At 45.0% G+C, this 16,926-nt stretch overlaps 1 protein-coding gene across 1 annotated transcript; it reads left to right on the forward strand.

Moving 5' to 3' along the window:
• The first annotated feature begins 8,425 nt into the window (after positions 1 to 8,425).
• Positions 8,426 to 15,975, forward strand: MRPL19 (mitochondrial ribosomal protein L19). The gene is made up of 6 exons (XM_030555312.1): positions 8,426 to 8,530; positions 10,114 to 10,225; positions 11,774 to 11,892; positions 12,399 to 12,533; positions 13,507 to 13,688; positions 14,997 to 15,975. Exons 1-6 carry the CDS (start codon positions 8,443 to 8,445, stop codon positions 15,210 to 15,212), a joined length of 852 nt encoding a protein of 283 aa, XP_030411172.1. The 5' UTR covers positions 8,426 to 8,442; the 3' UTR covers positions 15,213 to 15,975.
• The last annotated feature ends 951 nt before the right edge of the window (positions 15,976 to 16,926 follow it).

A 16,926-nucleotide genomic window follows, 5' to 3' on the forward strand; every position in this document is an offset into this window, starting at 1 on the left:
AGGTATAACAAGATCCAGTAACTGGAAATTGAGGCTAGACACATTTAAATTAGATATTGGAAGCAAACTGTGAGGTTATTAACCACTGGAACCATTTACCAAGAGTTGTGGTGGATTCCTCATCACTGGAAATTTTAAAATCAAAATTGGATTTTTTTTTTCTTCAAAGACCTCATATAGCTCATACAGGAATTAATTCAGAGTCTCCTATGGCCTGTGTGATGCAGGTCAGACTAGATGATCATAATGGTCCCTTCTGGCCCTATAATTTGTGAATTACCACCATGCCCCCAACAACTGTCCTGTTTTATAGAAGATTGTTTCAGTATTATAATCCTGAAATTATGTAAGTTTTCACGCTGTTTCCTTCCTTGTGGTAGGTAATGTGGGAAGGGAACCCTTCTTATCACATCTCTCATCTGCTAAGAAAATTGAGTCAAGGTAGGAGGGTTTCTAGTTTGCTTGTAAATATGTAAAATAGAGAGGACAAAGCATTTGAATATATATTGTAAGGACTAATCATGCATTGGCATCACTCACTCACTCACTCATGCCTGTCACCCCAATCGGGGTATGGGCCGCCAACCACAGAGTCCTCCAGAGTCCTCTATCCTGGGCCATTCGCTCTAGCTGGTTCCAGGTATAGCCCATTTTTTTGCTATCAGCCTGAAGGTCGCGTCGCCAGGTGTTTCTTGGACGGCCTCTTTTCCGCTTGCCTTGGGGGTTCCACCACAGTGCCTGTCTGGTGATGTTAGCTGGCTGCTTACGTAGTGTATGTCCTATCCAACCCCACCTTCTCCTTCTGATTTCTTCCTCTGCTGGGAGTTGACAGGTCCTCTCCAAGTTGGGGCCATCTGCCTGTCCCAAGTCAGGATAAAGGAGGAGGGTTGGGCGTGGGGCTAGCAACTCCACCTCGTAAAAAATCAACCTGCTACAGAAACGCCAACAATAGAGATACATTGGCATGGGATGGAATAAATATGTGATAGAATTTAATGAAGCAGTGAGGAAATTATGATGCTGTTAGGAATACACTCAGCTATGGTGGAACAAGGAGCTAATAAATTGTTTTTATGTTGAAAGATCCAGTGTTAAAAGGCTAAAATCTTCATACACAGGGACATTTGTAAACCCTAGGTCCTTACCTTTCTCTATCAAAAGAACCTATGCACCTATTTTGGCCTGTTTGGTGGCCTCCCTGATTAGCATGGTTATTTGGATTATCCCCAAATTACTTCCCCACCCCCACCCCATGCATCATCTCTCAACAGTGCTGGCACTGAACAATCCTTAGGGAGAGGAATCTTTGCTGCAAGTAAAATATGTAGTTCTTGTTGATGGGACGTTTTTTATTTTCAAAGTTAGAGTGCCCTCTGCTGGCCCCCCAGATCTTCAGAATAGTATAATTCAGAATGTGATTAACCCAGTTGCATTAAATCTGCAAATACCAAGTAGTACTTGCCTTTGACCCAGTAACAGGTTAGGATCCAAACAGCTGAAACAACACATTCTCTCACAAACCATGCTAATTCTCTCATGCTAATGTGATGACACATGCAGACCACAACATCAGCCTCCACCAATAAACAGGGGCACAAGAGCACCATAGGCACCATGGTTGATCTAATTTATTTATAAATTCAGACATGTTCTGGAGAAACTTCTTGCAAAATTTAATTTATGGTGTATCATTTGTAAGCTTTCATTCACCTAAGAGCTCGGGTTTGTATGCAGAGCCTACGTAACCACTAGTTTGTGCCACGTTATATCAGATATATGCAGCCTGTTATTGACACCTAAGGAAATGTAACTAAAACAGCAATGTTAAAAGCAGCTTAATATTACAAATGGATGTAGAGATCAGTGTAGCCACCATTGAATTCTCAGTGCTTAATTACTTTGGAATGCTTTATAACTTTCCCTCATAGGAATGGAATAGTTGATTAAATTCTATTTCAGCAGGAGTAATGAGAGGAATTATTCTTAAACCATGGCCCATGAGGTACTGGTGGTATGCAGAACCTTTCCCGGAAGCTGCATGGAGAGGTTTCTATCACAATGGTAAAGATTCCATCAGTCTTCTCACTATAGTCAAGTCCAGGACTGTTTACCTATCTCCAAAGGCTTTCTGACAACTAAACTCACCAAAGAAGTAAATCTCTGAACTTTGCATGGCTGTTCACATCTTTCTTTTTTGTGTTCCTTTAGTCAAACTGTGGTCAGATTTGCAGACATCACCAAACTGGAGGGATTAGCAAACACATAGGAGGACAGAACCTAACTGCCATGTGATATGTGGTCCAAATCTTAATGAAGAATTTCTCCCCTCAGCCAAAGTGGAGGTTTTGACTATCTTTGTGCTCTCCTAATTATGGACTCTTCCAGGGGCCAAAACAGTAATTTATAGCAGCTCCTGGACATTCTAATTATATGCAGTGCTGTAATTTACGGCTCAGCGCCGCCTGGCATTTCCCAGAATTCCGTGTGGTAGGGCCTGCCCCCATCTGCACTCAGCCCCATCTCTGGCATGCCCACAGGGATTAAGAGGAGAACAATGGCAGCCCTATGCTGCACTTGCGCTGAGTGAATTCTCCTGTATTCTGTAGCAGTACTGCTGAAATTATATATAGGGGCCAGAGCAGGTGACAGAATCTGTTTCATGGCGTGATTAAAGCAGTGGGGGATGTGAGAAACAGGGGTGGATTCAGTACACCACTACCCCAATATAACGCCACCCAATACAACACAAATTTGGCTATAACGTGGTAAAGCAGTGCTCCGGCAGGGCCGGGCTGCACACTCCGATGGATCAAAGCAAGTTCAATATAACACAGTTTCACCTATAACGCAGTAAGATTTTTGGGCTCCCAAGGACAGTGTTATATCAAGGTAGCGGTGTACTAATAAAGTTAATCACACAGGGAGGAAATAAACAACAGAGATACAAAGTTAGGGGATGTAATCACGTATCCATGCCCATTGTATTAGTTTTGCCTTATCTCTTTAAAGTAACCAGAATATTATTTTTTCTTGCAACAAGTGTGAATGAGGATTAGGAAAGCTGGGAGATGTATGTGTAAGCAGAGTCAGGATGAGCTCTACCCTGACATCTGGTGGTGAATTATGGGGAGTGTGGAAAGGAATTTTAGGTATTTGTATTGCACACCCACCCCACCTAGCATAGCCCACGGCCGCCTGGGATGGTTAGTTTGACAGCTCTGCGATCCCCAATTTCTTTGTTATTGTGGCAGGAGGAATAAAGTGTTGTCACCCTGATTATGTGAATGAGGAACTATGAGACTGCTTTATGACAGAGATGTCTCAATATCAATAAAGTAGCACTTGCTAGACAAGGGACATGGGTGCCAAAACCCATTGAAATGAGAGAGGTTAGGGACTGGTGTGTGTACCTGATAGTATAGGCCCCCTTTTGAGGGCCTGGAACATCAACTGCACATCCTCCTCTCTCCACTGTTGAAGAGTAGAGCTAATTTTGATTCCATTAGGAGTCCAGCTAGAGGCTGCTGAGCTGAATTCACGTTGGGCCAATGGCGCACCAGCACCAGGGCTCCCCTACTACAAGCTGAAATCACTAAAAGAGCTAAGCTTACTGAGCTGAGATCACTGAGGGCTGTGTTAACTAGTGGGGGAGCCTGAAGATCTATCGCTAAGCGGCTGGCAGAGCGGAGCAGTTTGCAGCATGTTGGAGCAGCCCATGGAACAGTGAGTGGAGTGGAGCAGTTTGTGGGGATGGCTGGAGTGGCTCACGGGTCGGCTGGAGGATGGTGTAGTGGAGCTGGTCGTGGTGAAGGCTGCAGCAGAACTCCACGGAGAGGCAGAGCAGTTGGCCCTGGCCCACGTAAGGTGCCCCTTAACACCCTGTGTGTGCCCCCCCCCCATTTCCACCCAGGCTAGGGGGGTAAAACTCTGCAGATAAACTTTTGAACTCTGGGGTGGCACTGACCAGAGACTTTCGGGTTGTTGGACTTTGGGGTGATTGGACTTAAGACGCTAAGGGGGAAAGGACATTGCCAAACGTACTTGGAGGTGGGTTTTTGCTTATGGTTTGTTATAACCCTGTTTGTGGTGCTTGTCCAACATGATCCTGCATTGTTTCCCTCCTTTATTAAAAGGATTTTGCTACACTCGGACTCCATGCTTGCGAGTGGGGAAGTATTGCCTCCTAGAGGCACCCAGGAGCGGGATATGTAATTGTCCCAGGTCACTGAGTAGGGGTTCGAGCCGCTTTTGCATTGCGTTATTGAAATGGAACCCCTGGATACTGAACCCGGCCCTTGTTGCTGCCAACTCAAAGGGGCAGAAGGGTTACATATGCATAGGAGGATCTCTGTCTAACACTGTTGAAAAAGATCCCCTGAAAAAGCTTCAGGTGACAAAACCCAGCATCACCTTCTGACTGCATAATTTGCTGTACTAGACTACTACATCTACACCACAGATTTAGGTTGATCAGGTGTGCAAAGAGGTGTGATTTGTGACTAATACAGCGGTGAAGTCCTATGCAGCTATACTGTGCTTTTACCAGTATAGCTTCTGGGGGGTGGGGGGGGAGGAAGGGAAGGCTACAAGCCTACTATACAGTACAACTTTGCCAGTGTAGCTGTGTCCACACTAGAGGCACATTGCTGTTGTGGTATATCAGCAATTCTAAACCAGTCAAGTGCTCCCATGACATGGCTGTAAACCAGGGGCCTCCAACCTTTTTACGCCCAAGATCACTTTTTGAATACAAGGGCAATCCAGGATCTACCCCACCTCTTTTCTAAAGCCCTGCCCCACTCACTCCATCCGCCCCCTCCATCACCATCACTTGCTCTCCCCCACCATCACTCACTTTTACCGAGCTGGGGTAGGAGTTTGGAAGGGGGTGTGGGCTCTGGGATGGGGGCGAGGGGTTTGCTGTGTGGGAGGGGGCTCTGGGATGAGCCTGGGGCAGAGTGTTGGGGTGCAGGAGGAGGGGTGGGCTCTGGGAGAGAGTTTGGATGCAGGAGGGATCTCCGGGGTGGGGCAGAGTGTTGGGATGCAGGAGGGGGTACAGGGTACTTGCTCTGGGAGGGGGATCAGGGCTGAGGCAGAGTATTGGAGTGAAGGAGGGGGCAGGGATGTTGGCTCTTGGAGGGGGCTCAGGGCTGGTTCGGGGTGCTGGAGAGGGTTCAGGGTGCTGGCTCTGGGCGGGGGCTCCAGACCAGGGGTTGGGGTGCAGCCTCCCACCGAGCAGCACTTACCTCTGGTGGCTCTCGGTCAGCCGTGCAGCAAGACTGCTGCTAAGACAGGCTTCCTGACGACCCCAGCCCCACACCGCTCCCAGAAGGGGTCAACACATCCCTGCGGCCCCTGGGTGGGAGGCAAGCGGCACGTGGCTCTGTGCGCTGCCCCTCTTTGCAAGCACCGCCCCTGCAGCTCCCATTGACCACAGCTCCCCATTCCTGGTCAAGGGGGCAGTGCTTGCAGGCAGGAGCAGCATGCGGACGGAGACCCTGCTTCCCCTCCCCTTCACCGGGGCCACAATGGCTGCTTCTGGGAGTGGCGTGGGGCCAGGGTAGACAAGGAGACTGTCTTATCAGCAGCCCCTCTGCACCACTGGAGATCGTGATCAATTGGAAGATCCTCTAGGATCGACCAATCAATCACGATTGACTGGTTGGTGACCACTGCTGTAAACTAACCCAACAGGGCTCTCCGGAGATTAGCTAGACTGCTAGAGCAGTGTTTTTCAACCTTTTCTCATTTGTGGACCCCTATAAAATTTTGAATGGAGGTGCAGACCCCTTTGGAAATCTTAGATATAGTCTGCAAACCCCCAGGGTCTATGCCCACAGGTTGAAAACCACTGAGCTAGAGCCTAACAAAGGCCTGGTCTATTCTATGAAATTAGGTCAGTATAACTATATTGCTCCACGGTGTGAAAAATCCTCATCTGCCCACATAGACAGTGCTAGGTTGACAGGAATTATCCAGTCTCACAGACTTTAAGATCAGAAGGGACCATTGTGATCATCTAGTCTGACCTCCTGCACATGCCAGGCTACAAAACCTCACTCACCCACTCCTGAAATAGACCTTTAAACTCTGGCTAGTTACCAAAGTCCTCAAATCATGTTTTAAAGCAGATATCCCCAAACTAGAGGGGTATGGTGGGATGTTCCGGGGGGCACACTGGGCCTGAGATCTGCTGTGGCTCCACTTCCAGTCATGGCCCCCGCACCTGGCCCTGTAGCCAGCCTCAGCCTGGCTACCGGCCCTCACTTCAGCCTGGTTGCAGCTTCGCTCCTGACCCCAGCCTTGGCCCGTCTGTGGCTCTGTCCCCAGACCTACTCCCAGCCCCACCCTCAGCTGCGGCCCCAGCCTTGGCCCCATTACCCCTGTCTGCATCCTCCTACCCTCCAAGCTGTACCCTGCTCCTGGCCGGGGGTGGTGGTGGGGGGCACCAACCTCAAAAGTTTGGGGACCACTCATTTAAAGACTTCAAGTTAAAGAGAATTCACCGTTTACACTAGTTTAAATCTGTTAGTGACCTGTGCCCCATGCTGCAGAGGAAGGCAAAATCCCCCAGGGTCCCTGCCAATCTGACCTGGGGGGGAATTCCTTCCCAATCCCAAAAATGGCAATCAGTTAGGCCCTCAGCACATGTGTGAGACCTACCAGGCAGATATCTGGGAAAGAATTCTCTGTAGTAACTCAGAGCCCTCCCTATATAGTGTCTCGTCTCCAGCTATTGGGGACTTTTGCTCCTTGCAGTTGCTGTTGGGCCACATCGTTACCATCCCTTCCATAAATGTATCAAGTCAGTTAGGTTTTTTGCCCCCACTACTTCCCTTGGAAGGTTGTTCCAGAACTTCATTCCTCTGTTAGAAACCTTCACCTAATTTTGAGCCCTAACTTGTTGAAAAACAATTTATATCCATTTGTTCTTGTGACCACAATGGATGCTTAGCTTAAATAACTTCTCTTCCTCCCTGATATTTATTCCTCTGATGTATTTATAGAGAGCAATCATTATCTCCCCTCAGCCTTCTTTTGGTTAGGCTAAACAAGCCAAGCTATTTGACTGTTCGCTCATACGGCAGGCTTTCCATTCCTTAGATAATCCTAGTAGCCCTTCTCTGCACCTGTTCCAGTTTGCATTCATCTTTCTTAAACATGGGACTCCAGAATTGCACATGGTATTTCAGATGAGATCTCACCAGTGCCTTGTATAATGGAACTAACACTTCCCTGCCTCTACTGGAAATACCTCGCCTGATGCATCTTAGGACTGCCTTAGTCTTTTTCATGGCTATATGACATTGACAGTTTATAATTATCCTGTGATCAACCAATACACCCAGGTCTTTCTCCTCCTTTGTCAATTCCAACTGACAAGTCTCCTGATTATAGCAAAAATTCTTGTTGTTAGTCCCTAAATGCATGACCTTGCACTTTGCACTATTAATTTTCATCTCATGTCTATTACTCCGGTTTACGTGTCATCCAGATGTTCTTGTACGATATGCGAGTCCTCTTCCATATTGAACATATTTCCCTACTTTGTGTCATCTGCAAATTTTATTAGCACCCTCTCACTTTTTGTGCCAAGCTCAGTAATAAAAATGTTAAATAAGATTGGCCCCAAGAACAATCCCTGAGGAATTCCACTGATGACCTCCCTCCAGCCTGACAGTTCACCTTTCAGTATGATCTGTTGTAATCTCCCCTTCATCCAGTTCCTTATCCATCTTTCAAAATTCATATTAATCCCCATCTAAATCTCCAATTTAACTAATAATTTCCCATGTGAAACTGTATCAAATGCTTTACTGATATCGAGGTACATTAGATTTATTACATTGCCTTTGTCTAAAAAAATCAGTTGTTAGCTGCTCAAAGAAGGAGATATGGTTGGTCTGGCACTATTCTACCTATTATAAAACCATGGTGTATGTTATCTCAATTACCATTCACCTCTACGTCCTTAACTACTTTCTCCTTTTAAATTGTTCCAAGACCTTACTGAGGTCAAATTAACAGGACTGTAATTTCCCAGATCACCGGTTTTCCCTTCTCCTGTCGATCTAGCTCCCGCCTCTCGGAGCTGGAGTCCCCACGGAGGACGCAGACCCCCTCCCGCCTGCCGGCGTAGGCAGCGTCCTCGCTGAAGCGCTGCAGCTGCACCCCAAGAGGCGCGTGTAGGAGGGGACACGACTGAGGGGCTTCCCCTCCCGCTCTCCCCGCACGGGGCCTCTCTCATCCAAGCGCCCCGCCCCCCGGGGGCTCTCCCCTCAGCCCCTCCTCCAGCTGTCCCCGACTCACAAACCAGCCCCGCCTCCGGCCGCCCAGAAGCCTCGCTCCGCTTTCGCCGGTAGTTTGGGACGCTGCGGGGGCCGTAGTTCCATTGGGGCGTGTGGGCGCGCGCATGCGCCGGGGACGTTAGCTGAAGCCGTCATGGCCGCTTGCGGCAGGAGGCTCCTGGAGCGGGCGGGTTTGAGGGCCCTCGCTACGGCGTCCGCGGGCCGGCCCGCAGCGCGCTGCCGTAAGGAACCGGGGCTCAACCCCCTCCCCGGGCTTCGCCCTCAGCCCCCAAAAGGCGGGGGGGGGGAGCTGGTCCCTCCTCCCCGTCTCGGGAGCAGGCTGGGCCTGCCCGGGTCCCTGCCGCCCCGCTCCCCCGTCACCCTCCCCCTCTCGGGGCGGACCTGCCTGGCTCCCGTCTCCCCTTTTGTGGAGGGGCTGCCCGCCGGCCACTACCCGCTTTTCGGGGGAGCACCTGGGTCCCTCTTCCCTGACACTGCCCCCTTGGTTGGGGAAGGGGGGACTGCCTGGGTCCCTGCTCCCCTAGCAGCCTCCCGCTTCATGGGAGGGGCTGCCTGGGTCCCTGCCCACTTCACTGCCCCCTTTGCTGGGTGGGGGGTGCTGCCTGGGTTGCTGTGCCCTTCACTTCCCCCTTTGTGGGCAGGGGGTGCTGCCTGGGTTGCTGTGCCCTTCACTTCCCCCTTTGTGGGCAGGGGTGCTGCCTGGATCTCTGTTTCCAGCCCCCTCACCACCACCCCCTACCTCTTTGGAAGGAAAGTGCTTTCTCTGGCCTTGGAATGTGTGTTGCACCTGGTGACATTGCTTTGGGTTACATTCTCATGCAGTATTGTACGGTTCATTTTCTCTCTGTAAAAAGCCTCTCAAACACTTCTTTCTATATTGACAATTGTATGGATTACCTTAGTTTACAGGTTCAAGAGATCTACTAACAGGAAGATGATTTTGTAGTTCTGGTCTAGGACTGTGAGTGAAGAGAGCTGTACTTTTATTCCCTACACTGTTATGGACTGTGAGACCTTGGGCCAGTTAATTAGCCTCAGCTGCTTCACTTGTACAAAGGACATAATGATTTTGAGAAGCCTAGTTAATGTAAATTGTAACACAAATTTTAGATGTGATAGTGTTATAGAAACTGTAAAGGATTACTAGTTTCTGAGCTGATAAATTCTAGTTGTTCCGTACTAAATCAAAGAGCACTCAGAAGTTATGGTGCTTTTGAGGGAGATATTTCAATGAACTATTATATTCATCAAGCAGTGAGCTCTGCACAGATATTGCATGCAAGAGGATTTTTGTACTTTGTGTGATACTGCAGTATTAAGTCCTTTTGCAATGTTCTAACAGTAAAACGTAAAAGTACCTGAGATTTCTGCAAATCACTGAGGAGAAAGTATTAAAGTCTGTAGATTAAAAATAGATTTAGATGAGTTTAGTCTGAGCTTGGAAAATATTTCAGCAATAATTGCTTGAATAAAGTCATCTGAAAGCTGTTCTAAAATGTGATGCTTAAACCAGAGGAAGAAATATCATTTTTCTTAATATCCTTTTGACTCATCTAAAACTCTTTGAATTAGCTTCTCACAGTTTCCTTCTATCATATGAGCATCTAACAAAGGAAGGCATTATCTTTTACGGTTGCCTTAATATGGTACTGATGGCTCAGAGGAAGCGCACTGCAGATGTTCATAGTATTTTGAAGGGTTGAGAGTTGCTTACCTTTTAATTGTATGCATATTTGTTATGGGGATTGCTTTTATTCCTGGTTGAAATAGGTTTATTTTCAGCGCTATCTTTCTGTCTTTGAAGGGTGCTTCTCTTCCTCTGGACTTCTGAGGGCTAACAATGGAGAACCTGCAAAATTTCAGCCACCTCCAAAGCCAGTTATTGTTGACAAACATAAAGAGATAGTAGAGAGAAGGTAGGATACTCTGTTGCCTAACACAGTGTATAGTTATACTTCTTAAAAGTTGCTGCTCTCTTGCTTAGTCATCGGTTGAGTTATTAATTACACGAGCACCTCCTGAAATCCTATAAGCACCGTTATGCAAAGTACAGTAAACATTTGCCAAGGTCTAGCGGAGACAATTTGTCAAAAAATGGGCTTAAAATACTTGCATCCACAAAATACTGATTCGTGGATAAGTCTGTGTAGTTATAAACGTACATGCAAGTCTAGGTTGTGTTTTGTTGAGCTTCATTATATTAATTGCATGTATATCTTCAATACAACAATCTGTCATAGGGAGAAAGTACACGTGAGTGGAAGTTGAGAGACGTGGGTTATGATTCTGGCTCTGCTGCTGACCACCTGCTTGTCGTTGGGCAAGTCACTCTTTCTAAAATGGTGCTGCCACTGGTGCTGGTATCCTCAGTGAGAAGGCTAATGTAGAAAAGGCACAAGTGTTTCTATTATTATATCACCTAACCTGCTCTCGGCAACATTAGGTGATGGTGATTAAAATGTTTCTGCACTGTTGGTGGTAGTGCAACATTGGGAGACTTCCTAAAGAAGTTTAGTGTGTAATCAGCCTAGGAGTGGGGAAAGTTTCTTAGAATCAGAACTTTGACACCTATGAGGGCATTCAGGTTTTCATTAATTGAAACTGTCTTCATAAGGGGTAAGAGTCTGTGCTGCACTTCTTAGAACTTGCAGCCAACAGGGATTTTTATACCCCTCCTCAAAAAAAAAAAAGTTAAACCACCTTTTCTGCCCTGTGGGATCCAGAGCAGCCCTTTGATGCTAAGTTATGGTAGCCTCCCTGGGCTCCCCGATGGACAGCAGCACTGACCAGAATCTCTGCCGTTCTGTGTGCTGTGCTTCCACTGCATAGCCATGCCCCTACAACAGGGTTTGCGAAGCGATCCTCAGAGGACCATCTGCATCTGTCTTCCTAATTTTCTGTCAGGCAATTCTGGTCAGATCCCAGGTTTTTATAGTCCCTCTATGCATTTCTGGCCCCATTATCCCAAGTAAAGGAGTGGGGGTGAAAATCTCATCCATTGTGTGTCTTGTGGGCTCCCATCTGCTAGGAGCAAGAGAGACTTCTTACAACTTGTTTCACACACAGTACTGTTCAGCCGTCCAATGTTAGAATTGAACCATGAAAGTTTCCATTACTAATCCTCCTTGTCCATAGTTCTAATGCTCAAAAGTGATAGCTGTGACAAAAGTGATAAATAGAAAATTATCACGCACTCAAAAGGCTAATGAGTACTGTAGGCACTTGTTTAGTTTGTATTCAGATATTTTGCAGTTACATCTTCTCATTGAAAGGAAGTTGGAGCACTCAAATCAGGAATTGCAAAAACTGCTATTTATGTCATTGTGAAGGCAACCTGCACACACGAATAACAGAGGTCTTTAATGTATAAACCAAATATTTTTACTTCAATACTATGGTAAGTTGTAGGTTTTAATTCAAGTTGTTTCTTTCTTATACTCATAAAGGTTTTGACTTCCCCACAGGTTCTTGAGTCCTGAATTTATTCCCCCCAGAGGGAGAACAGATCCTCTTAAATTCTATATTGAAAGAACTGACATGATACGAAGGCGAAAAGTGCTCGACATTCCAGAGTTCTATGTTGGTCAGTTAACAGCATTAGGATTTTTAATAACTTTTCCAGTATTGGTCATTGATATAGTAATAAAATTAATGGCATAGCTTTATAACAGTGTTACTATTTTTTCTGCTGCCAAATTTAATGAACAGTATAGGATCAATTAAGAGAATATATGATTAATAGAAATATTGACATTTGAACTCAGTGAAAACACAGGTTAGTTTTTTAGATGCAGAGATTCTCTGTGCATTGCTTACAACCTGAACACTGCCATGTGCATGTGGTCCAAGAAACTTTTGTCTATAACTTTCCTGTTTATAGACAAAAGTAAATAGCATTAATGATGTGAACAAAATCTTTGAAGGCAAAGGAATTTTATATTTTTATATAAATAAGCCTACATTTTATAAATTCAGTCTTTCTTAGAAAGATTAATTTAGTTGAGTGGGTCTGTTAATGTTTGCACTTAAAATCTGACTCCTTCTCAATGTTCCAGGAATGATTTACTGACTAATCTCTCCTTTGGACAGGAAGCATCCTTTCTGTTACCACAGCAGATCCATATGCCAGTGAAAAAACCAGCTGTTTTGTAGGAATTTGCATTCAAAGAGGAGGAAAAGGACTTGGTGCTACCTTTGTGCTTCGGAATATTATAGAAGGGCAGGGTATGTCTTCGTACAGCTTTCATTCCTACATTAGGACTATTAAATGAAGGAGCTATAGTATTTAAACTGTATATGAAATGGTATATTACAGAAATCTTGTATGCAGTTGAGATGGTATTAGAGTATTAAAGGAAAATCATCATCTTGCATACTACTGTTTCTTGTTAGGTTTAAAACAAGATGCAGTGCAAGAGGCAATGAGGCCTTGGTGTACAGTATATCTCAGCTGCTTACAAATCTGGCACATCTGGGTTGATCTCATATTTCAACTCTGGTCAAAAGTAATACATCTACGAACTTCATTTATGAGCTGACTTTGTAGTAGATGGATTTTAATATTATTCTAACAACCTTACAAAAAAAACTTTGTTTTGTAGTAGCATCTAGGGCCCAACCGAGAGTGAAGTACCATTGTGCTAGGCCCCGTAGAGCTAAATCTTGATACTCACTTGTCTCATATCAGTCCTATATCACCTCAGTTCTGACCTAAGCTACATTTGACTCTAGGTCTCCATAGTGGAAGACCAATGAAGCAGCCTGCTGCATCACACACCTCCTTTCTGGTGCACTTCAAAGCCATTGTAGGGTAATACAGGCATTGCTTTGTCTGCATTACTATGAATATAAGCAGGAATTAGGCATTCCTTATTTTGCTTAAATATATCTCAGGTGAATAATCATCATTGTACTCAAAATACATTGAGTAATTTAAAATTCATGCTTGTGGCTCCCTCTTAAAGTCTATACTTAAAGTGCTTCTGCCTCTTGAGCTAGTCTAGACCAAAGACTTCAATTTTTGTAAAAGAGAAATGTATACAATACTGTATTCAAAAAATAGACCCAAAATATAGCACACTATCCTCAGTTAATATAAGAATCTGAAACACTAACATGCAACATATCAAACCCAGACTAGGTTTCTTATGGCCCCTGATTCTCAGCTACAAATTAAATAATTGTTTGTCTTCTTAAGGTGTTGAGTTTTGTTATGAACTGTACAATCCTCGAATCCGGGAGATCAAGGTTTTGAAGCTGGAGAAGAGACTAGATGACAACCTGATGTATTTACGGGATGCTCTTCCTGAATATAGTACTTTTGATGTTAACATGAAACCTGTGCCCCATTTAGCTAATGATGAAATTCCTGTAAACAAGGTATGAGTCTGGTGTGATAGAAGTTTGGTGGGAAAGTGAGGAGGTGATTCAAGTGACTTGAAATAAAATATAAACACTTCATATCTAATGTGTTAGCTTGAATATAGCCCTCCAAGACCACTGGACTATCAGGTGCCACATGTAAAACAAGTTTGGTCTTATTCTGTTTTTATAATGAATAATCATCCACAATGCATTTGAACTATCTGTTTCAACAGAGAACAAGGATTGATAGGAATAAAAATTCTAGAGGTGGGCTCCCCAGGTCAGAGTTGAGGCACGTGTAGGGGATTATGTGAAGAAGCTTTCTCCATGCTGTATGTGTTCTGTAGATGGGAATTAGATGTCTGCCCGACCTCCCTGGAACTATTTGAATATTAAATTGTCATTTTTTTAGGAGAATCTGTGTGTAAAATTACATGAGGGAGAAATGCTAGTGGACAATAACTTATTGTCATGCTGAGGGTAAAAATTTAGTGGATGTAAAGTAGATAATTTCTTTCCAAAAGACTTAAATCAAATACATCTGCTACCCTTTTCATTAGCTCAGGAAGGCTTGTAGAAGGTAGGCTATCCCATGCCAGTTCAAATATGCAAATCCTGTACTATGCCATGTATGGTACCATCTGTTAGGTATTAAACTCAGAAGATGGTGATTTCTCTATGTACTTTAAGTTCTTGTATAATGTTTATCACTATGCTAAAAGCAGCGTGGCCTGCATATGCCTATGTCTAGTGGGCTGTGTAGTGGTGAGGGCTACTCAATACAAAAAGACATTGACAGAGTGAAGGAGGAAACCAAAATAGAGGGTGTCAGGAAAATAAGTATTGGACCTTTGACCTTAAGCATAAACATGTGCATCTTGAGGATGGAGGGCATATGACTGTAACTGTCTAGTAACAATTAATAGTTGAAAGTGGGAGGGAATATTTTAAGTGATTATGATAGTAAACTAAGGACTAACAGCCCTGTTACTGAAGAGGAAAAACAAGTTGTTTGTGAGATAAGACCACATCTAACTTTGATCCGAAGTGGGATTCAAAAGTAGATTGAAAATAGATGAGCCTTGTCTACAGAAAAGTTGTGCACATAGGCATGAAATGACTTCGTTTCTTCAGGAATAAATTCCATTTATCCAAACAGAACTGATCAGTAGCTCTTTAGAGCTGACTTTAAAGTCAAACTTGGCATCACTTTCTTTTAGAGCACAAAGCCAACTAGTGCCAAGTTGAAAAAGCATCCTAATGCAAAGAAGTCAAAGTTCTATGCAGACTTGTATCTTAGGTATTCTTTGTTTCCAATCCTAGCTGAAAGTCAGAATGAAACCTAGACCCTGGACAAAACGTTGGGAACGACCAAAATTTAACATTCAAGGAATCCACTTTGAACTATCTGAAGAAATGATGAAAGAAGCACAAAAGTGGAGCGCACCCTGGATAAAGTTTGATATGCTCCGAGAATACGATACTTCAAAATTAGAGAAAGAAATATGGAAAGAAGTGAATGAAGAGCTAAAACAATGATACTGCTTTTATACAGCAGATTACTAAGGAGAGAGGCTACCTGAATTTTTTAGAGATATAATTCCTCAATTGTGTAAGACTTGTATATAGTCAATGTACAATAAAGTAGTACATTTGTGTATATACAGTGCAGTGATTTTAACCTCCTTTAGTTCCCACTTTTGAGTAGGGGCAGTGAATCCCATTGTCTTCAGTAAAATCTTGAGAAATTATCTTACCAAAGTATTATGTCCAGCCCCCTTTTCCAAGCATTCTCAGTCTTTACAGTAATAAAACAGGCCTTCACTGCTACACTTTCCATGTTACTCATTTGACAACAGGCCATCGACACCTTGCTGGATACACCACCAGTATTTGTGGAGGGGGAAATGTTACTTTGAATAATCTGACACATGACAGACCATGGAAGCTTTAAAAGGACAGATGTGACCAGGGACTAGTCAAACTTTTCTATTCCTAAAAGTTGTCTGTATCAGTCCGAGCTAGGCATTGCATGTTCGGTTTATCAGCAAGGTCACCAAGCTTTCCCCCAAGAAAATTGGCTGGCAGTGGGGGCAGTCATTAGATCTCAGGACAAGTAAACAACTCCAAAGAAGTACTACCTGCTGAATTGCATGCACTGGTTCAGTCTGGGTTCAAGAGGCCCAGCATACAAAGAGCTTTAAGAATAAAAGGTCAGATTCAACTGAGCCACATCCTTCTTTGATTAAAAAAAAAAAAAAAAGGGCAAGATTGTATCCAAGAAGGCAAAATCCTCTTGGAAGGGTGTGAAGAACTGGCCAGGGTCTCCCTGTAGAAGATGGGTGATAGCTAGTTAGCTAGCATACAGGTAGACTATTTACAGAGAAAATAAAACAATGCTTTTGTCCTAAATGTATTGTGCTTTAAAAATGAGCTGGTTCCTGGTAACCCCCTCGTCCCAGAGAGAGGGAGAGCTGCAGGTGTTGGACTAATAATCACTCTGAATGGCAGGAGAACTATAGCAAATCTTTGGTATAGAGGGAGAGGAGGACAGGCCTCTGTCCACACAGAGGTGACAGCTGGATGCCTGGGACCTAAAGGGGCACCCTCAAGATGACCACTGTTAGCCAACATGTACACCACATTAATACTTAATGCGCATCTGTGACAGTCCCTACTATTGTGTTCACAATTTTCACTAGACTATGATTAAGGCTGCATCCCTCATAGATTGTGACTTCTGCAACGGCCGGTGTGTCTGGCCGTGGGGCTGCCTGAGCAGATCAGGTAACCCCTGAGCCAGCAGCACCGGCCACCACGGGGGCAGTTTGGGTGAGGGAGAGGGCTCAAGGCTGGGGCAATGGGTTGGACTGCAGGGTGGTGCTTACCTTGGGGGGTGAACTCCCTGGAAGCAGCAGGCCTGTCCCTGCAGCTCCTAGGTGGAGGGGCTAGGGGGCTCCATGTGCTGCACATCCTCCTCCCATAGCTCCCCTTGCTTGTAGTTCCTGGCCAATGGAAGCTGGAGAGCCAGAGCTCATGGTGGGGGCAGTACAGGAAGCCCCCATGGCCTTCCCTCTCCTTAGGAGCTGCAGGGACATATGGAGCCAGATAGGGACCCTTTGAACCTTCTACCCCCCCCCCCCCACAACTAGCAGGGGTCCCAAGCCCCTCCCCCCCCCGAGCACCTGTGGTCCCCCAGCCCAAGTTTTAGTTAGGGGTATATAGAAGTAGTCATGGACAAGTCATCGCTTCA

Source organism: Gopherus evgoodei, chromosome 3 (genome assembly GCF_007399415.2).
Source record: "Gopherus evgoodei ecotype Sinaloan lineage chromosome 3, rGopEvg1_v1.p, whole genome shotgun sequence".
Lineage (NCBI taxonomy): Eukaryota > Metazoa > Chordata > Testudines > Testudinidae > Gopherus > Gopherus evgoodei.